The following is a 22847-nucleotide window of genomic DNA, read 5'->3' as shown; positions in this document are numbered from 1 at the left end:
TCTTCCCAGCTCCTGAAAGAAAAATACTTTTTTTTTTTTTTTGAATACAAAAGAAATTAAATTCAGAAACATAAAAAGCCAGGTCAAGGGCTTGTCACCAGTGATTGTTATTATTCCTGCTACATGGGTGGATTTCAGCAAAACAGCCACACAAAAATGATTTAAGAGCATCTCTCTGCCTTCTGCAAATTCTCCCCATCAAGAGAAGGGGGGCAGCGGTGGGGACAGGACCAAGGGAAAAAAACTTGAGGCTTGAAGACAGTCAATAAATATAAATACACAGCAGGCTTAACACCCTAGGGGAGAAATTACCATCCTGGGTACATTTCTCCCCTTGCAGCCGTACAATCGCTGACAGATCCACCAGAATGTTGATGCTGCAGGAGGAATAACATGAGCCTTTGCAGGAGACATCCTCACTTCCAACAGTATCAAGGTGGATGTCAGAGGGAGCTGCAAAGCTCACAGCACTTCAAAAAACAAACCTATTAGTAAAGCATCCCCAAAAGGACAGCTAATACATTCATGAATTTAAGAATTTCGCCCCCTCACCAAATGATTTCCTATAATCAAGGAGCTGTCTGAAAAGAGATGGGCTTCAGGAATTACATCACATGAGCAAAAGCCTCATTTTGATAGCCTTTCTGTGTATCCTTTCTCTGAAAGTGGAGCTGAACAAAAAATGCCTTGAAAGAGATCAGCTATGGTGAAACACCTATAGAGGTCAATGTTGAGAGTCACTTAGAGGTATTCTCTAGTGATCCAGTTATAACAATAATAATAAAACAAAGAAAAAAATGGATAGTTTAAGCCCTTAAAAATTATTTTCAGTCTGCAGATTCCACGGGCTTTGTGGGTGGCTTTCAAGGAGAATCAAAGGCAAGTATGCTGAGAAACAACAGGTCTGGTTTTCTTCCACATGCATGCAGGTGTCTAAGACTCAACTGGAAAAAAAAAAAAAAAAAAGTTCCTATAAATGGACAGTGTTTGCAAACCTTTGCCATGCGAGATACATGCACCACTGCACACTGAGAACAGCAGTAGGGCTGCCCAGTACAGACCTAGCCGCCTCTTGAATCACAACCCAAAGCCTGTACCACTCCAAATTACCAGCCAAACTGAAGCTAGAGCAAATACACAGAGCCTTGCTCTCGTTTTGATGCACATTGGAGTGCCCCTGGACAATCCAGGTTAGATATGGGTTAAGAGCTCACAGTGTCTTAAATGACGATACCCTTTAATGGTCAAGATAAACCCAGAAAAGGGAGCATTTGAACAGGTTTTCTTTTCTCCTGCTCCCCCATTTTTCTTCTTCTAGATTTCAATCACAGGAAAATGCCAGGGTGCACCAGCTCTTTGTTGCAGTAGCATAGGCGTTGTGATTCCCTGATGGGAGCGTGGAGGCTGGGAGCATTGCCTCCTTGTGGTTAAAAGCAAGCAGCAATTGATTTGCATTTAGGAAAAAGAGAGCAAAGCCCTTCTGAGCTCATACACACAGACCCCCATACCAAACCGGTTTTGTCTCTGGGGATTTATGCGACATCCCGTGCAAGAGGCACAGAAAGTGCCCTGGCTTTTGTTTCCACTCTTACAAGCTGAAATCTACTGCTGGCAGGTTTGGGGAATACAAAGAAAAAAAAGTAAAATTGATTTTAGATATTTTTTTTAACCCTGCCTCCTGACATGAAGGCAAGTCCAAACAAAAATCCACTCTGAATGACTTGAAATCTATGTTTACTCTTCCTCAGGCTCACAGTCTTGCAGAATTCAGTTGCAGCTTTGCTTTACCAAGTACAAAGCTGAAGTTTCCCCCACCACTTAACCTTCACCCAAGCTCTTCACCTGAGGCCCCTCTCCTTATTAGCAGGTCTTTACTCTGCCCCAGGATGAACTCAGCCCAACAGAATCTGTTCTACAAAGAGCAAAAGAAACAGAATGTGAATTATTTTGCTTTTATCGTAAATAACCTCTCCATGTAACAAATCTTCTGTCGCCATTAACTCTAGGCTTACTGCACACAGGAGTTGAACCACAGCCTGCAGAAATCAATACCATTGACTGTAATGAGTTCTGAATCATGCTTAGCACTCCTGGAGAAACATCCCACTCTTCCAGCAAAGAGAAATATGGATGTCAGTAGATGCATTGACAGTAATGTATGTTAATGAAGGTAATGTAACCTAACAACATGTGAATTATTGATGCAGGCATGTTTAAACAGGAAAATCAGCAAGGAATCACACTAGACCAATACACTCCAATGTTTGTTCACCAACAGGCAATTGGAACATGGTGGTCTTGAGAACACTCATTACCACCTTATTAGCTTGAAAGGATTTTTGTTAGGTTTTCCATGTCTCACCTGATACGCGAGCCAGTTACATTTCACATCATGTGTCAATGTGTGTGTGTGGTGTCAATAAGCCATTTGTCTAGGATCATACAAGTTATTTTCACACATCCATACCTTCCTCTGAGCTTCTCAGACATTTGTCATAAATCATATTGCTTTGCCCAAGTTATTTTGCTTAACCTTATTTATCAGAGTCACAGATACGGACCAGTTTATCCTCTCATTCACAACGATTCATGGAAGCGTAACTCCTGAATGCAGTGAAGTTGCTCCTGATTGCCATGAGGCCCATGGGGAATGAACCTAGGTCCTTTGTCTGGCACGGCTGGTTCCCAGGATGTCAAGGCAGTTGACTCAGCTCTATCTATCATAAAATAAACTCAGTTTGTCTATCTTGACAGTTTTATCACATCCATCATCATGTTCTCCTAATGTATTTAGAGAAACTTCATTTTGTACTACAGTAAAAACAGGATGTATGTTCAATAATCATCAGTGTTAATTTTACTATTATTCCATTATCCTGTGAGATCTAATCATTCTGTCTTGTACTTTCGGGTGAGTTGGCTCCATCTCTGTGGTATCTGGGAACTACACTGCAGACAGGCTTTGTTTTTGTAAGGACCGTTGTGGCATACAGATTTTCACGATCTCATCATGTCCTCACCGGGTTATTTTGATATGCACCGTCACTGCAATGCTATAGACAAAAGATTTCCAGCCACATCCTGCATCTAAAACACCCCAACCACCAAACCTCAGCCAATCGCTGAGGCACATTTCTGGACATCTTAGTGCTGCATTCAGTGCTGAGAGTGGGCAGGGGAGAAAGCTGTCCCCTGGCAGGAGCCAATTGGGGGAACAAAACCTGGGTTTGCTCCATCACCAGCCAGTGCATGGGGGAATTCAGTCGCTCTCTTCAGAGAAATCAGCATCGTGAATGCCCGAATGAGCTTTGCATAGCCACAGAGAAGAAAATAAACCTTAACTGAGATAATTAAAATAGCTGTTTATTTTGGAAGAGTTCTTGAATTACTCTCAATGCAAGCAACTAATCTTACTGATAATAATTATGCATTGTGAACTGCTCCTCAATTTCTCCAGCATTTATAAGAGAAACACACTAAGCCTTTTCCTGATGTATATACAAAGGAATATTTAGATATTTTTTGAGGAGGGAAGGAGCTGGGGGACAGTTGTGTGCTCAGTTGCCATGTACAAGCAGATAAATACACTAAGAAAGACACCCCCTTTTTATTTATTGTATAGACACTATGCCACAGCCCATATCATCAATGACCACTAATTGATAAGGACAGGGAAACCAAGGGGCACGTACATGTGCACAAGCATGCAGGGGTGCCGTTGGATTTTGTTTTACCTTTTCCGGAGCCGGGAACTGCAGGTGATTTACTTCCAAAGGCGTGATCAAAGGAACTGTCTGAAAACCATCTTCGCCGGATGGTGGTTTGCTGTTCTTGTCGTTCAAATTACTCCCCAGCTTCACCATTCTCGGACCTTGCTTTCCAGACCTAAAACCAGCGAGACGATCGATGTCACAAGGGTAGCGGGAAGAGGATTTCTGCCTTGCCTGGCTCACTTTGCCTTGGCGGATTGGTTTCCTGGGTTTTATACCCAGGTTTCTAGCCGCACAGCATGCCACGCCAAGGCTGACTTCACACATGTATTTCTCCTCGCCTTACACAGACACCCCACAAACACCCCTTAACCCCCCTATCCGCTGCAAGCCCCAGCACAGCATCACAACCGGCACCAGCACCACCAACAGCATCACCCACCGGTACCAGCACCACGACCAGCATCACCCACTAGCACCAGCACCCCAACCAGCACCACAAGCGGCACCAGCACCCCAACCAGCATCACCCACCGGCACCAGCACCACGACCAGCAGCACCCACCAGCACCCACCACCCCGGGGACCGGGCGCATCTCCCGGCCCCAGGTGCATTTCACCCCCCCCACACCTCCCCAAATTTTTTCCGGCCGCCTTGAAGGGGTCCCCCGGGGGTCTCCCCGCGATGTGGAGGTGCTGAGTGGAGGGGGGTGGGCTGCGGGGACCCCTCCCGCCTCCCCCCAGCCTTTACTTACTGCAAACCACGCGGTCACTGGCGGCGGCTCGGCCCGGGCGCTGCTGCGGGGCCGGGGGAGGGGAGGAGGGGGGGGGATCTCGGCGGGGAGGCGGGGCGGGCGGAAATTTTCGGGTAATTTATTCGATTCGCTGTAATTAAGGGCGGCCGCCGCGTGCCGACGGCGGTGCTGAAGGGACAGCGCTGCGCGGCGCTCGGCTCCGCAACGGCGACTGAGGGCGGGGCGGCTCCCCCCCACCCCCCCCCAAACACCTCCCTCCCTTCCCTCACCCCCTGCTTCTCCTCCCCTCAGCCCCCCGCTTCTCCTCCCTTCCTCACTCCCCTCCTCCTCCTCCCGTCCTCGCCCCCTCCCCTTCTTTTCCCCTCAGCCCCCCCCCCCCCCCCCCCCCCGCCGGGCGCGCACCCGCTGCGCGGCCTCGGGCACCCCCTGGCGTCCCCGCCGCGCACGGCCGCGCGCCCCGGCGCCCCCTGCGGGCACCAAAAAGGGGTCGGGAAGGGTTTTTGGGGGTGTCGCTGGGCCGAAGGGGTGGGGGTTGACGATCCATCCCTCGACCCAGTCCCCTTGCAGGGCGAGGCTGGAGCCTGATGGGTTTGTAAGCAGAGCGTTTACCGCCTGGGCTGGCGGTTTGGCATCTTTTCGAGCCCTAAATATAGCCCTAAAAGGCGGGAGCTGTTCCCATAATAAAATGGTGAAAATGTGTTTAAAGCCAGGCTTGGCAGAGCAAGGCCTAGCGCTTGAGGCGCTGGCAGGAGCTCGCTCGTGGTGCTGCAGTTTTAGGGTAAGAAGGGTCCCGGGAAGGTAGGAGAGGTGGGACAGCTGAAACTATTCACTGCTACCATCCCCTGGCACGGTCCTTTAAAGAATCTGTCTTTGCCAGCTTTTAATGCTTGGGTTGGAATTTGTTCTGCCACATTTCTGTATAAGGCTGAACTTCCATAGAAAATCCCATCCGATGGAGTTTCCATTTTTAACAATAAGGTTCTGCCATGTGTGAGCATTTACTTGGAGTCACTCTTATTCAGCGTGTTATAATTTGTCAGCAGGTAGCTTTTCGATGTGCTCAGAAGCATCTGCTACATTTGACCACAGCGCAAGGTTTGGGGAGTTCATATCCATGCTGCTCTGAAAAAACGTCTTAAGCTCAGTAGCAGAATCCTCCCCAGATCCATCCGTTAGCCATGTTCAGCTCAACTCGACAAGATTTTCTCTGTAACTACAACTCCAGGCTGCTGCAGTCTGCCCAGAAACAGATACCTACAAAGAAAGCCAGCAGACTGCATCCCTAAGAGATGGGAGAATGTGCCTCTTAAGAGGAGCATAAACCCACTCACTAAAGACAATTGATTAAATTACTACATGTAATAACTTAATATTGCAGTGTTACTAGAAATCAACCATCAATGCCCATCTGGACTAGGATCTGTGCAAATATATAGCAAGTTATAAACCCTGCAAAACCTGCCTTCTCATGCTCTGCACAGAGATGAATGCCACGTTGGTAGTTTGGCTCAGTTTGAGGACCTTCAAAATGCAGAGGTTGTAAGGAAATCTAAAAACACAAAATCCAAAAAGCCAAAAAAATCTTTTCTTCTTTTTTTTTTTTTTTTTTTTTTTTTTTTTAAAGAAATTGCCTGTGTTTCAGCTTGTTCTCATTGCCCCTTGGCCTGCCCACAGTGAGAAGATTCTGGCTCTGATCTGAGCTGTCTCCAGGCTGAACAATCCTGCAATCCTCACTCTCTCTGCCTCTCCCCATGTGGCAAATACTCCAACTGAAAAAAATAAATAATAATAATAAAAAAGCAATTGCAACAACTCTTTCCCCAACCTTCAATATATTACAGATTATATCATATGATTTGACTATCCAAAGAGACTAACAGACTCCATTGTTATCTTTTCCTGAACATACACTTTTGAACTACTCTAGCTCCTCGCTCAGCAAAATGGCTATTTTCAACTGAGGAACTGGGAAATACTATTAAAAAAAAAAAAAAAAAGAAACAACTGCATTGTAACTACATAGAAATTCCATAGTGGTCTTCTACCTTTATCTGGGAATTATAAAGTGCTATGAGAGTGCTTTGTTGAAAAGCAAAGCTTGCAAGTACCTTGTGTGATAATTAAGCCAAATCACTTTCATGAACATCAACATCAGGAATGCATATTCTGCTAGCCAAAATACAATCTTAGCAGTAAGTCGATAGATCCTCTTACTTAAGAGAATGTCTTAAGCAACACTTTCCACAAACACAGTCATGTTAAAGCTCCAGAATCACTTGTGCAAATCCATGGTAAGCATAGTTATACCATGAAAAATAAAGTTGCAAACATGGCACCAGCTTGTTCAGTATGTCGACTCACACAAATACACTGACATTGCAGACTGACTTGCAGAGTTTAATACATTAACCTTTGTTGGCTATAGCTGAATACTCTTCACAGTAACATAGCTAAGGAGCAATGAGGTGAGTCCCATACCTTCTTGTGCATTACTTCTGCTGTTAAATACAAATCTGTGAATCTACCGATAACTAAACAGAACTGAACCCTGCTGGGGATAGTCTGTATAAGCCAGAGAGCACAGAGCAATGCTGCCAGCACTTGAGCACTGGCAGTTAGAGCCACTTTGTCACTGGAAGGCTTTTAGTTGTGAGTACTAGCAGCGAGAACCTGCGATAAGTGAGCAGATGCGGCTTTTACCTTACGACTTTTCAGAACAGAAGCACATTTTAAGCAACGTCTCAATGGCACCATCTGAGAATTCTGGCAGCATGGCAGATGGAGATGTGCAGAGAGATACTGTCTCCCTCTAAGCTGTCATTGGCATTACATCCAGTAACTTTCCTTTATTTCCTCCATGAGACCAAACTAGCCCTGTAACCGTTTCGGGTCATATGCTCCATTTCAGTTTGCAAATACCTCTTTGCAAAATACCAGTTTCACAGACAGACACCAACTACCAGCAGTGAGTTTACAGAGCAGAATGCTTTATGGAAGAAAACGGATGCTTAAAGTTGCCAGCAAGATCCTAAAAGCAAACCTTCTCTGGAGACAGCATTAAAGCAAACCCAAGTGAATACAACAAAGCAACGAGTAACGTACAGCTTTTCTTATGGAGAGAATACAAACTCTGACATTTCCACCCACACAGAGCAGATCAGTGACTGGCAATAAGACAAAGCAGCAGTACGAGCAACATGAGACTCCAGAGGAGTAAACAATGTATTTCTCCTGTCAACAAAAATATATGCCTCTCCTTCTTCATTTAATAAGACTCACATGATGTATTATTTTCTATTTCCAGTTAAACAAATCAGAGTAGAATTACTTTTTACATTATCAGTTTACACTGAAGATTATTGGCTGTCTTTAAGAGGCTTGATATTTGTAATAGGGCTTGGGTATAACATTTCACTGTATTGTGAATTCTGCAAGTCGTAAACAAAATGTCACTCAAAATAGTCCAACTTCTACCCACTCCATGCCTGAACATATAAATCAACTGCACTTCAGTGTTCATGAATATTATTTTCCTTACTTGCTCCATGATCTACAAATTCCTTATGCCCATTACACCTCTTCATAAAACATATTTCCTGCACACCATGCACTTTCCCTATAGTGTTCTTGTACATTATTGTAAGTAACATATTATTTTTATCTCTTCTCACACATTGAAAAACTGACATTGGGCTCTCAATAAAAGTATCTGAAAGCATGTGGACAGATGGTAGAAATTACTAAGAGGAGAAACTGCAGAACTTGAAAACACACAGTAAGGACAAAGTCTCAGGAAATCAGACCAGTTAAGGCAGGGTGAGCCTAGGAAGAACATCAGCCACTTCAGACTCATCTCATGAAAGATCGGGTTTGTCTCTCAGACATTCCCATTAATTCATATCAAAATGAGTCTAATAGAATAGTGACAAGCAGTGAGGAGCACAGTTCAGGTGACAGTTCAAGCCAAACCCAGCCCTGATCTGAGCCTTCTAACTTAACAAATACCGTATGTCACAAATTCACATCTGTGTTTTCCTGTAAAAGACACCATGATGTGACAGAAAGCAACGTTTAGACAGAGCACATCAATACAGGAAGGAATCTCACCACATCCTCAACCTAAACCCAGAGTATGGAACTGTTCCCACTAAAATGCCTGCCTGCATGAGCCACAGACTTGTGGAAGTTAGAAAAGGGCAAGTTCTTGTGCCCTGCCCATGCTCTGAACTGCTCCTCACTGCACATCCCCTGCTGGTTTGCTCAGTCTGGAATGACAGAGCTGAGCGAGGAATGCATTTCTTTTCTTTGCTGTTGGAGATCACTCCACAGATAAATTAGTATCATAGCCAAGAATTTCTATCCTACATGGAGTTAAAGAAATTTAAAATACCAAGGGGTGTAAAAACTGATCATGTATATTTTAAGTTGGGGTTAACTACTTGTAGCCTTTGCTATGGAGGAGATCATCCATTATGTGAAATCACATCAGTGCTGCTGATGTCCTGTCACACACACATTAGGAACAAGAAAATAAGCATATAGCAGAACAGGAGGAAAAAAGGAAAAAAAAAAAAAAAAAGAGAGAAAAAAAAAAAGAAAGAAAAGCCATGTTAATCTATTATTCATTTCAAAATACAAGAGTTTACAAGAGTTTACAAAGATTCTGGAGGAGAGGAAGCATTTGTCAGTGCCTTAGTGAACCCTCCTGCACAGCTCTTTTAATCTGCCTCCATTCCTCATCTGTGCAGGAATGCCAGGCATGCAATAAATTTCACACATTCACAGCATGAACATGTTCTTATCATGATCTCTGGGAAGACTACACAAATCAGACATATACTCGTAAGCAGCCCAGCAATGTTTGCAATTCAGCAAAATCTCTTAGATGAGATGCACCTGTGAGTTCACAATTCGGAACAAGAAGAAGAGATGCTCTCATTAATATGCCCCATACATGGAGCACAGAAGATGCAATGCAGCCTGTTCTAAGAGGGACCACAAACAACAGGACGTGAAAGTATGCAGCATCATCCAGCAGCTATTTGGCCTCTCTCTGCATCAAGGCGTACTCCCTTCTTGCTCAGGGGCCTCCATATCTTTTACTTCTAACAAAATGAATCTGCAGCTACACACCTCGATTTTCACCAGTGACAAAGCAAGCAGAAAAACTTTCAATCAGGATTTTTTTTTCCATCAGATCAGATTTCTGTGATGCTGTCACTAATGAGTGGGTAGCTTCCTATAAGCATTTATTAAAATTTACTGTGGCCTTAATATACACTTCATATGATACGTTCCCCTGCTACTTTGCAGAAAAGCCTATAATATTAAACTCATTGAAGTATGGATGCTTTGGGTTTTATGGAAATTCCTGTTGTTGTAGTTATATAAGTGCTTATGCAATGAAAATATACATATTACACAAACCTGCCTAAGTCACCAAGAATTATTTACAAGAGCTATAAATCAAAGTTGCATCATGTTTTGTTTCATACATAAAGACCTATTGCACACATACATAAAATGTCACATATGCCCCAAATTTGCCTTAAGTCACTTCCCAAAAGATAAAAAAAATAGAACTGATCTGCCTGCTGAAGGCTATTCTTTAGTCAGAGGCCATGCAAAATTGTATTAGGAGCTTTGAAGTTAAAACATGAACATTGACTGCTAGCAAGGGCCCTAAAGACAAAGACATTTACTGGATGTAAACATCCAGTGAAGACAAAGGTCACCTTATACTTTCCTGAAATCTGATCATGGGAGAAACTCCGCATCCTGCTCCCAAGTTTTCTTAAAAGCTGAAATCTTTTTATGGAATGAATCAATTGTGAAACATTATTAGCTTTGGTGATTGTAATGGCCAAGTTATAACCTCGCAGGCCACAGGATTAGGGCAGAGGAATCTGATTCATCTCAGCACCAGAGCAGATGGGTCATGAGCTGAAAGAGCTAGCTGCCTGGCAAGCCAAGCCGCCAGTTTGCAGGAAATGGGTTTTTATCTGAATCATGGCTTCGGTCCAAATCAGGCAGGAAACAAACTCTTTTGAAAATGCCTGCAAAGTGGAAATTCCCAGAAAGGTCACTTCAGAAACATCAAAACACTTCCAGAACACAATTCCCTGAGTTACCAAGCCTCAGCTGATCAGTGACATTGTGTCTGGCAGTAGGGCAGCATCTGCAAACACCAGCTCAGCGCAGTAGCTGGGGGACCTCCCAGGACCCTCTGGCTCTGGCAAAGCCTTGTCACTGAGGTCTGTCCCGGGAAGCCTGCCCAAAGTCACAGCTCCGTGTCAGGGAGTGCAGAAGCTCCAGCAGTCTTGCCTCCAGCCAAGCCTCTTAGCACTTCCAGATACGGATTTTCATGATTTTTACAGCTTTACAGCAGTTTGGAAGCGGTAGCCTAACACCAAGGGCTGGAGTTTCAAGCCCCCAAGCCCTGGACACTCCTTCGTGTCACTGGGCAGACAGAAGAGGCAGCGTATCCTGGGCTGACCTGCCAAGAAGTGTTCCAGGAGCCAGGGGACCTCATTTGGCAAGAACTCACCATCTGGGAAAACTTTCAATCAAAACATTTCAGACCCAGCAGATGTGCTATTTCCAGTTAAACTTTGTTTTACCAGTAAATTCGTAACTGAATGCCTTACTCTGCATTACTTAGCTTCCTATAGAGTCATCTGTATTTATAAAAATGTGCTACAAAAGAATACTTATTCAGACCAGCTCTAAGAACTTGAGGCAAGTGGCTGACACTAGCATTTACTGATCAGAGGAATTCAGCAGCAGCGCCTTCAGCTACTCTGTAAGCCCTGGCTGCTCCCTCCCACCTCTGTACTGCAACGTACCTCTTCAGATCTCCTGCAATATGTTCACAGGGTTGAGCTTAAAAATTGTTCTTGAACTTCTAGAATTCACTAGATTTTTTGTACTGCTTAGAAAGGTAATATAGGTACTAAGAAAAAAGGCTGCAAAGCAAAGACAAATCATGACCTCTATATTCGCACATCTGCTTCAGTTCACACTCCAAGTGAGATTTGTTATTAAAAACTTCAGGTAACTGATATACGTTTTAAAGAATGTGAAAGAACACCACCACTACCCAGGAACCACAGCAGGACAGTATGACCCTTGGCTTTGCTTCTGCAGTGATGATTAAAGACTTCAGAGGAGGGTCAGTTGTTTTCTGAATCTCAAGTGTATGATCTAGTGCCCTGAGGCTCCCCTATTTATTTCTGATTTCTTTTAACAAAGAGGGTTTAAATAAAGTTCTTCCTGTACAAACTCCCTTTTTCCATGTTGAAAATGCTACTTACTTGATTATATATGAATATTTTAATGCAACACAACATTTACTTTGTCTTCTGCAGTTTAACTGGTCTTATGAAGGAAAAAAAAATGCAGCAGGGATCTGAGTGGATGATGATCGTATGCATGTCAGCTGGGCTACTTTGTACATCCTGAGCTTGATCTTCTCCAATTTTTTTTCTTTTTTTTTGGTAGCTTAACTACTCTAACTACCCTTATTCATAACAGTACCTTTGAAATCTGGTCACTAGAGTAGAAAGCTAGGCAAAGAGTTAGAAACTGAACCTAGAAAAGTTAGAAATTACACAGAGAGTTAGAAGTTGAACTTAAATCATCAATCTTTTTGCCCTGCTGCATTAGGAGATCTAACCCAAAGTGATTTCAAATGTAAGATCCCTTTCAGAGTGCTGCCAATCAGAGGTTCTTTTCTATTAGTGGATCCCAACCAATTAATTATATTGCCACTACCACAGGGTTTCTGGGGGAAGGGCCTGCTGATCCCTTCCTTGCACTTTCACACACCTCACAGGCTGAGAAGGACTGATGCTCACCACCTTCTGCTCTGGGCATGAGCTGCATTCTTGAGTGAGGTGGAAACAAGGCGAAGGCAGAACACAGGCATGTTGGACGAGGACTATGACAAGCAGGTAACAACACAGATTGCTGGGATTAATAAGGAAGTCAGTAGACATTTCTTTCTCTTGATCAGCAGCATGTTAACAACTATAAACTTATATGGCAAGGTTGATGCTGCATGGGCCCTCCCCTCAAATTGCCATCGCATCTGGATGAAAAAGTAGCAGCACAGCAGAAACACAAAAGCTTCATGTCCAGTGCCACTTAAATCTGTGCTAATAAAGGTACCAATTGAAGCTGCAGTTCACTAGAAAAGAAACATTACAGCAGCAGCTCTACAATTTACAGTCTGGGATTATAAAATAACTACTCTTCATGCCAACAATTCATTGATACAACTGTGGGGGATGAGGAGGACTATCTCCTTTATTAAAAATAAATAAATAAATGTGTGACTCCAAACATGAATTTTGAAAATACCAAGGAACTATGACATTTTTCTTCTGCCAGAAAAATGATCACATCTTGACTGAATACTTTGCTTTCTCACTTCCTTTTCCAAGCTGAAATGTCAACTATTTCAAGTAAAATCAGAATATTACTCAGCCACAAATCAGAAAAAAAACTTGATGCCCAAACTGTCATCAGAAAGGCACATTCCAGTTCCATATTTGCAGTTTTACTATTAAGTAAACAAAGATTAAACCCTTCCAAATGCTTTGCTGCTTAATGACACAATCACTGGCATACTATTAAAGCTCAACACTCTGACATTCCAGTCATTATATCTGCAAACACTAAGACATTATGCAATGAGAAAACCATCCTTTTATTGAAACCAAAGATGTCTAATTGTGACAGGTGAATGTTTTAGCTATAGAGATGAAATCTGTATACATACTATTTTTATGCAGTCTTCATGTTCCATTTACACAATTTGCTAGTTTAAAAGGTTTTAACAGTCAATCAAGATTCCAACTATAAAACTCCATAACAGAAGAAAATTATATTGTGTTATTGAAGTCAGCTAGATAAACAGCACCTTCTGATTATGATGATATTATTACGTGCTTTGTGATGAACAGTAAGGCAGAAAACATTCACCTGGTTTCATATTCAAAATACTTGCCGAGGTTCATGTATAAATGGATGAATGAACAGAAGGGTAATTGTGTGTTATTTTAATATAATAAAATCAAAATTATTCAAATCACTAGGAACAAAAGTGTTTCTATATATCTTGTGTGGGGTTCTGCTTTACTGAATTTATGTTTGTTTATGATTCTGACAAGCTACAAAAAGAACCAATAAATATACACAGTCAACACTAAATGTGTGTCTCTATTCTTTTGCAAGCAAACTGTCACAATATTATGCTCATTAAAAAGCTTTCAAATCTAATAACTAAGTGAAACACTAGACTTAATGACTTCAAATAAATATTTCACAACAGAGCTGTTTAAGCCACTCTAAAAACAAACCTCTTGAACAGTAGAAACACATATGCCAAACAAACAACAGAAAAACAGTGTTCAGTGAAACCACTTGTAGTCTTGCCACCAATTTCGGTAAGAACTAGATCATAACAAACAACTTCACTACTTTTATATTTCCTTTTGGATTGAATCTTCCTTTATTTTCTTGCTATACCCAACCGAAGATGGACTCTTCCTAAAGAAAAAGAGACAACAAAAGTGAAGTGGTACATTACATGAACAGAAAAAAAAAGTCATATACAAAGCATAACAAATAGACTCTCTTTAGATTGTACTTCATCACAAGAAGATTTTGTTTATTAAGGCACACATTGCACATGTAGGCAGCCTGGACATAGGCCACTTACCTACATGCATGGAATTTCTTTAAGGGGACAGTTAGAGCTCATGGGAAGCTTCCATATTATCTAAGTAGCCTTAAGCTTTGCTATTTCTCCAAGCTGCTATGCTCTCACTTCCCAGAACAGACCTACACATATTTCTGATGAGAAAGTAGTGTTATTAACACCAACTACCAGCACTGCTCACTGGATCACAGAAGAATGTTTTGCATCCATAGAGCTAAAAAAAAAATGAGTTCACATGACCATACAGTTTACAAATTAAACCATTTCTACCTGCTGTACTTTTCTGTGCTCTACAGACTGAGCATCTCCCCTCTAATACTTGCTGTGCATAGCAATGTAAGTTGATAGCACACTTCAGTATATTTTATGTACACTGACCCAAGTTTTTAGACATTTAGTAATCTTTTGGGGTTAAAGGAGGGAACGTATGTGATGAAACATTTCCTCACTCCACTGAGAAAGCCTTTAATGAGCTACAGAGATCAGGGGACCAGCCCTAGAGTAGAATTGGGTCAGAACAGGCAAGAACAGTCATTACTACAAACACATGAAGAACTGAAGTGAGGGAACAGGGACTATGCCTTTGTGAAGGCAAAATCCACTTCCCTGTGCTGGGAACGCATACAACGCTTCCTGCTGAGAACAAACCCTTCTGCTTCCCAAACATGACTACAATCTTGAAAAATATTTGAGCCCAACATCAGTAATACTGAAGTGTAAGACTGGCACATATTAATAATATTAAACAGTATCAGTGCATCTTTTTAATTTAATTATTTTGTTTATCATTTTAAGCTTGCTTGGCAATTAATGGACTATATACATACCCTGTCCAGGGAGAATGTCTCATTCTGTGAACTTTGCTTCATATCATTGCCTGTGGGAGAATCATCACCATTTTCAGTCACACTGAATCTAATCATGCAGCATTTCAAGGATTAAATAGGTAGCATTAGAATTCACATACATTTTTTTTTCTCTCAATAGAACTATTTATAGAGGCAATAAAATGCAGCATTAGTTTTCTAGCTCTATTAATGTAGTAAAAAAATTAGAAAATGAAGCAAGTTTATTCAGATTTGTTGATCCATATCTAAATGTCTTCCAGAATTATTCCATTTGCTTCTTGTTTAATGAAAAATTCAGATCAATAGCAGACTTATCTCCTTGATTTGGTGTTGTGTAAAATCTGCTAATTAGCAAGAAGGTGTTAGAATTGATGGTTTTCAGCTAAATAGGGCTTAATAGTAGATTCTCAATTAAAGCTCCTGAAAAATGAGGTACAATTACAGTTAAAGATAGAATAGGTATTTGGTTGTTTTTTGGTGGTGGTGGTTGCATGGTTGGCTGGTTTTTGTTTGCTTGCTTGCTTGCTTGTTTCTTTTTTAAGAAAAGAATCAGTGGAAATTGCATATATAGCTAATGATTTCTCTCCTGATGACAAAAAGAAGTAAGTATCTGAAAAGTGAATGGGCCTTGTCTATTCAATGCCAAGATAAATACAAGCTAGACAAAGCAGTACTTTGCATATCCATAACAAACAGAAAAACAGATTAGGAACCATTATGTTGAGATGGTAAATCCACCTAGGAGATCTTGTACCAGCAGAAATCTTGACCTTTTTTTCCTTTTTTTTTTTTTTTTTTTTTACAATAACTTGAATTTTTGGAAGCAATCACACATTATATGGTTTGGTTTCTAGTTTCTTTCTAAAAGATTTCTAGTCCTTTATCCATGTCTCCCACTCTCCTTTTTCTTAAAGCAGGCAAACAAAAATCCTAGAAGACATTTTTTCTTCACTGACTGCTAAGTGTCACATAGACATTAATGACCAAACCTTCAAGTTAGGTAGTAAAGCACAGTTTTATAACAGCTTCTGCAACAGGTTTAGAGAGAGAAACAATCTTAAGACACTTCTGATGTGAAAGACACCCACCTTGCCCAGGAACACCTCTCCTGGCTAGCAGGAATGGTTGAGTTCAGCAGGAAGGGTACCTATGCCTGACCCTGTGGAGTTCTTAGATATCACAGGTATTTACTTGTACAGGCATAAGTCAGACACAGTTTTAGGCTTGCCAATAATTGCTGTCTCTTATCACCACAAACAAATGAGCAATATGGATGAACTCTGCAGCACGTAGAGAAGCAGAGACAGCATTTCAATTGATGACCAAGATAAGAGAGTAAAGATTATCAGAGCTAAGAAAAAATTTTCCATATGAGGAGAGATTTAGTAGTCTTGACTTTCTCAGCTTGAGAGAGAGCTATGTAGAAATATGGCAAAGGCCATTGGAATCATGATTGGTATAAAGAATGTAAATACCATAAAATTAATGGTCAGTATCTTGTTATACCAAAATTAATCAGAAAATGATTTTAAAGTAAACAGCAGTACTTTTCCACATAATGCAGAACATTTACAGAACAATCACAGAATATGTTGTGACATGGTGTCAAATTTCTTCTACCGTTTCAATTACATACACGGTAGGTTGCAGAGAACAGGCCACTGGGGTATATGTATTTCTATTCTGAACCAAAATTGCACTTCTTTTGTTCTCATGAAGAAGAAATTTGAATGAGTATTTTCTTATTATGTATGTGTAAATTTAACCAGTACAAAACATAATACATTATGAACATAAAATATTGGCAACAATGGACGTACATTTTGGTATATAACTTAATATGTGTATGTGGAAAACTTCTGCCAACATGAATGTAAACTAAGCAGAAGCACTGCACGTGAATATGCCATTTTTAACTTACCTGGTAACTCTTCACAGATTAGTATATTCTCTTTCCTAAAAACTCATCAGACTGTGAGGCCAGAAATTCTGATTACATTTGTAAGCATACGCTGTATTATCTCAAATTGTGTAGCAACTACAATGTCTCTAATTGAAGTTGTCTCAGTACAGAGCACCACTTTTAATTCCTTAGTCATTTTCCAGTAATGAAATAGTGGCATTCGGGGCACAGTGTGAGGACATGTTTGATGGTTATGTTAAATTGTATTACAGTTACCTTTGGGGAGCATCTAATTTATTTATTGTCAGTATGAAACCAACCACTATTTTCCAATTTTCCAATGTGAAGGAATAAATTATTATTCATCCAAGTACAGCCTTAGACCTGTCTGTGAATAACAGTTTAATTACATGTATATACTTAACATGTTCAGGAAAACTTGCACATATTTTATGTTCGTATTTTTAATGTTAAAGACTGCAGAAAACACTTCTGATGTCCTTTCTCCCAAGTAATACACTTTTCATAAGACCCTCAATGAAAAATAAGAGTTCAAATTTGGCTTGAAGAGCATGAAGTATGCAATGAGTTCTATAATTTCTGAGTTGTAAAGCATATTACAAAACAAACAGCTTAGTGGACCTTAAACCTCGAGATCTTAAACCTTGAGGACTTGCATTATTAACTTGTTTTCTCTAGGATAGCAAATACACTTAGTTCATTACCTACCTTCTCCATTAAACTGACTACAAGCAGACAGTCGACTTCTGAACTTTTCATTTTCTTCAAGCATTTTTGAAATTACTTTCCAGACTTTAATCCAGACTTTGTACTGAAAGACAAAATTGATTTTTTCTCGATGAAGCATATAAAAAGTTTGTGTCAAAACATCTCCTATATGGCAGACTTCTCCAGCATGACTACGAAGTCAGAGGATTAGAGGCGTTGATGTCAAGGAGTGGCGGAAGGATATATACATGGGATATACTGGAAGTCATCTCTTATTTAAAAGTAAAAAAACCTTTGAATTATACCATAATTTTTCCACATGAGATACCACCCTACTTTCTGGCCTAGCACTCTTGTTTATCCAGGACTTGCGGACTTCTAGATAAGAAGAACTTATGCAAACTTGCACAGAGCCATTAAATTATCTTCAAAGTCATCCAAAATGGGAGGAAAAAAAAAAAAAAAAAAAAGAGAGAGAGAGAGAGAATAAGACAAGATTGCTCATTTTTACCAGGACAAAAAGCTTTTCTGCTTAATCCCTCAGCAACGGCATAATTCAGACCCCATGCCAAATCCCAGCACAGCAATGGCCTGGACTATTTGATATCAAGTCAGTATTTATCTGTTTTATAGATGTTGATGACCTTTATTTTAGAGACATAAAACTCCAGCTATAGTGGGCATATTTCAAGTGTGCATTAAGAATATTAAACTGGAACTGTTGACAATGGCATTCAGAAAGAGAAACAGACTAAGAAATATAAATGGCTGTTAACATGCTAACGTTATGACTTTTGCTGGACCCCATCCGTGAAACTAGTTTAAATCTAAAGATAATTCCTTTCTCATGGACGTTTATTGCTAAAACATAATACATTTTCCTCATTCTTTTTGAAGACTATTTAATGTACTAGAAGAGTGATATTATAGTATGTTATTAGCTGTTCCTCTGAAGTCAGTAGTATTTTTCTGGTTTTAAATCAAGTGTCTGTGACATTACTATATTATAGTCTAGCTGATTACTTGTACCTCACACATTACAAAATCTCATAATGGGTTACTGTTTTAATAAATGTGCCTTTTTAAATTTCAAGCATTTGTTGAACTACTGAACAGGAACAGAAATACATCTGTGAAACAGAAAGTAATTTCATATTGCTACTATTATAGTATTAGTACCTATTGTTCTCGACTTTTTTTTTTTTTTTTTTTTTTTTTTTTTTTGTAACCTGTGGAATTTCTTTGCTTAAAACAAAAGAGGAAGAGAAGGTGCAGAAGTTTTTTCCTGCCAGGTTTCACCAAGCAAGGTGTACAGCACCCTGGCCCCAATCCAAGAAAGCATTTCAGTACATGTTTCAAGTCAACAGAATACTCTCATTCTTCAAGGTAAGCACATACTTAAAAGCTTTATTGAATAAGAGCCAGAATTTTAAAGCCCTGAAAGAGAGAAAATAATTCCAATTTTCTTTTCTGTGAGTAAGGCTTTCAGAAACAGACTACCAATTCAATCTTTTAATCTCCCTTATGCTCTCACATAGACATATATGGAGCAAGCAGGAAGCTATTTTCTCAAATGCAAAGGCAGCTAATCAGCTCCCACATTTCATACCTTTTTCTTCTTTCGTTTAATTACTTTTTCAACATTTCTTGATGGGCAGGGAAAGTCAAAGGTGTCAGGCTTCTCCTTTTGAAGGTCATCTAAGAAGAGAGTTTAGATAGCATATCCTGAGTGTTTACAGTAAATTCTTGAGGAAGCTGTAGCATCCCATCCTTCCAGAGGTGCTTATTTCTGGTCCCAGTAGGTTACAGAACATCAGTCCTCACATCATGCCATCATCTTGCCCATTTTTACATTATAACCATGTGGCAAGTGGGTGTCTCACAAACTTCACAAAACAGATTTCAAAACAGTACAGCAACCACAAATGAAGACAACATGTTTCTGGGCAATACAACTAGCTTTTAATTCCCTTTTTATCTCCTCAGTATGGCAGCTACAAAAGTTTCAGCTGAAAGAGGAAATGGTGAGTACACTGAGGCAAGAAATCACAATAATCACCTCTGCTAGTGCTAAAAAAACAGAAGCAAGGAGAAGCAAGGCTGGGCTCTTGGAGTTGAGACACACAGCCACAAGGAGGAAGGACTGGGATGAGTTCCCAGCAGGGTGAGGACAGCAGGCTTCCCAGGAGCTGCTGGACAGGCAGGCAAGGTGTGCAGATGAGTGAAAGGGTACATCCATGTGGGGTTGTTGAACATAGTCACAGCTGCGGGCTCATCCCCTCCTGCAGCATGGCTTTAGGGTAAACCAGCATTCTCCAGGCCACCACAGCCCCATTGCCAGTCACATCATTGCAGTAGGACTTCCAATTGCCAGTAGTCACAGGCTGTCTCCGAGCCACTGGGTGCCATCACTCAGATAAAAAAAACAGCAGAACTGGTGATATTAATGACAGCCTAATATAGCATCTCCCTTTGTCATCTTCAGAAAAAATGGCTTTTAAAAAGGAGAGGAAAAAAAAAAAAAAAAAAAAAAAAGGAAAGAAAATAAAACATCTGAAGATCAACAAGTTAACAACACTCAGGACCACCCTATCTCTGTCACCCAGCATTTCCAACCCCCAGCCCTGGATTCTTCTCTAGAAGCCAGGTCACGCTCTCCATTTTCTCTCCATTTCATCTTGTGCAGCAGAGCTATGTTTCATAACAGACTGAAAACAGTGGGAAACTGCCTAATCTTTCTTGTGTGCTTTAAATAAATAAAAGGCACCCACACCCATGCCCATCCCAACTTTCTTTGGTCCCAGCCACAAAGAAAAAAAATTAAGAAACATCTTTAGGCTGTTACAGCAAGGAAGGAGCAAGCAGCACAGTGACACACTGGTTAGAGGGGAATCTCCTCAGAAAAGGCAGAAAGGGCACAGAACTACAAGGTGTAACAGAGCAGCTCCACAGATGCTGGTTATTTTTGGCCTCATCCCAGGAAAAGACAAGGTAGGCTGTGCTGCATTGCAGCCACCTCACCTTGCAGGCTGAAGACACTGCAGCTCAACAGAATAAGAGTTTGGGGCAAAAAGACTGAATTTTTCACTCACGTTGAGTTTAATACCACAATCCAATCCCTCCCTAAATACCCAGTCTACCTGTCCACAGCATGTCAAAAAAACCTTTGTGCCACATTCACCTCCCAGTATGCACAGTCTGATTGGGACAACGCGCCAGCCCAAAGCACCACACAGAAATGGTGTCCCCTGAGAAGAGAAGGACATGGCAAGGGCCTGACCTCAGCCCATGCTCTCCCAAGGCATGGAGGTCCCCAGGCCCAGCAACACGTACCACGGCACAGGCTGGTGTCCTTCAACCCACCACAGCTCTCCACCGCCTGCACCCTGCCAGCAGCGGCCGATGGCTTGGGGTCAGCCTTGTCCCAACGCGCCTTGGCTGCCCCATGCCCCCTGCTCCTGTCCACGGGGCTCTGCTCAGAAAGCAGGATCCTAGACTGGCCCACATCAGCCCACTTGTAGCCCCTGCCACAGCGGATGAGGGAACCGCAGCGGTGGGAGCCAAAGCTGTTGACATAAATGTGTGGCACAAGCGGCCTCCCCTGGCTGCAGCCAGGCTCCATCTTTGGCGGACAGGCCGGGAGGGCGCTGAGGAGAGCCTGGGGAGGTGGGGGCTGAGGGAGTGGGTGCCCAGCCACTGTGCTCTGGGGTACATGGGCATGGTGTGGGGGCCCGGCAGAACACCCCTCCTGTCACGTACACAGAAAAATGGTTTATCACAAAATTCCAGCTGTCCAGGAAGCATCCCCCTGGTTTGATGAGCCCACTACGAGCTGGTTATAACTCACTCCTCAGATGAGATAGCAACCTATTCCACAGGGATGCCTTTGGCCACCATTATAGAATCACAGAGTGGTTTGGATTGGCAGAAACCTTAAGGATTATTTTGTCCAACCCTGCTGCCGTGGGCAGGGTCACCTTCCATTAGATCAGGTTGCCCAGGGCCCCATCAAACCTGGCCCTGAACATGTCCAGGGATGGGGCATTCACAGCTTCTCTGGGCAACCCGGTCCACTGCCTCACAACCCTCAGAGTAGAGAATTTCTTTATGTCTAATCTCAATCTACCCTCTTTCAGTAAAGGTTTAGCACAAAGGACACAGCCTGAAGTCATTTATTGATGTATTTGATGCAAATTATTGACAATCCAGGCTGAAGGCAGTCCATCTTTGGTGCAATTTCCAGAAGAAGAATAATTGGCACCCCTTTCATGTGGGCCCTTCTATGGTCCTGTGTTAATACCGTGAGTTTTCACACCAGTATATCCCAAACTAACAGCCTACCTGCCAGTGCATGGGTCACGGGTGGGTGGGTTTCCAGCCACCAGCATTTATGGAATATTAATTAACTGTTGTCATTTTGTCCTTCTAGCAACAGCTGATGAGCATTGTGTGACACCACTACAGCAAGACATTCCTTGTCAGGCTCTAATGAGATGAGTCCCACTGCAGCACCGTGGTTAGGACGTATTGTCAGTGATGACAAGCAGGATTTCTCAAACAACAGCACACCTCTCATCCTCTCATTGATTTTTGCTTTAGCATTGAAATACTGCTCTGTATTATTTTTCAGCATTTCAGCAACCTTAGCTCTCAGGAGGGAAAGCATTACAAATTAAAGTCCGTGAGAAGACTTGTTCTGACTCACCAACAGGAGCACATGAATGGCACCAGCAACTTGTCACCCTGGAATCTTCCCCAGCTTTCAGAGACCATAATGCTGAGAGCCCTCAAGGTCTCCAGAGCTGCTGTCCCCTTGTCCCCTTGGCAAGGCAGGGTGCTGTGCAGAAGGACCCCACGAGATGGCAGCCTTACCTTCCAAACAAGAGCCTCCCGTGTCCCCGCAGGAACCTGAGATGTAGGCAGGGGAGCCAAGGGGAAGGAAAAACCCACAGCACTCTTCTGCGAAGTATCCCAGGATTTTCAGTTATTTTATACACTGTCGGAAAAAGGCATCTTGTGTATGCAGTTGAAAAAGAGGGAAATAACTTCCAGAAGCTCAGCCTGACAGTTTGCCAGAGTAATTTGTTATGTCCGAATGATAAAAGGACATCTACTACAGGATCCAAAGCACATGGAATGAAAAAGAGGTTGAAGTTATATAATATAACCACCGAGACT

At 41.8% G+C, this 22847-nt stretch overlaps 1 protein-coding gene and 1 long non-coding RNA gene across 3 annotated transcripts in view; both read right to left on the bottom strand.

The window, feature by feature from the left end:
* Positions 1-4584, bottom strand: part of NSG2 (neuronal vesicle trafficking associated 2) — a gene marked incomplete at its 3' end in the record, with an annotated part of 35864 nt that extends 31280 nt beyond the window's left edge. The window contains exons 1-2 of the mRNA XM_082771577.1: positions 4466-4584; positions 3735-3885 (exon numbers count right to left, since the gene is read on the bottom strand). Of these exons, the coding sequence (XP_082627703.1) occupies positions 3735-3863 (129 nt within the window). The 5' untranslated portion in view covers positions 3864-3885; positions 4466-4584. The remainder of the gene's footprint in view (positions 1-3734; positions 3886-4465) is intronic.
* An 8678-nt stretch (positions 4585-13262) lies between these two features.
* Positions 13263-19327, bottom strand: LOC309883622. Of its 2 annotated transcripts, XR_014318490.1 has the most exons (4): positions 19279-19327; positions 17670-17772; positions 15017-15066; positions 13263-14017 (listed from the first exon to the last, which is right to left on the bottom strand). It is a non-coding gene; the product is annotated as an uncharacterized lncRNA (long non-coding RNA). The 2 variants fall into 2 exon arrangements; XR_014318491.1 differs by lacking the exons at positions 17670-17772; positions 19279-19327 and adding an exon at positions 16126-16424.
* Between the last annotated feature and the right edge of the window lie 3520 nt (positions 19328-22847).

The sequence above is a fragment of the Aythya marila genome (assembly GCF_965140915.1).
Source record: "Aythya marila genome assembly, chromosome: 14".
NCBI classification, from domain to species: domain Eukaryota; kingdom Metazoa; phylum Chordata; class Aves; order Anseriformes; family Anatidae; genus Aythya; species Aythya marila.
The sequence above is the reverse complement of the archived record's forward strand: the minus strand, read 5'-3'. Positions and strand labels throughout refer to the sequence as shown.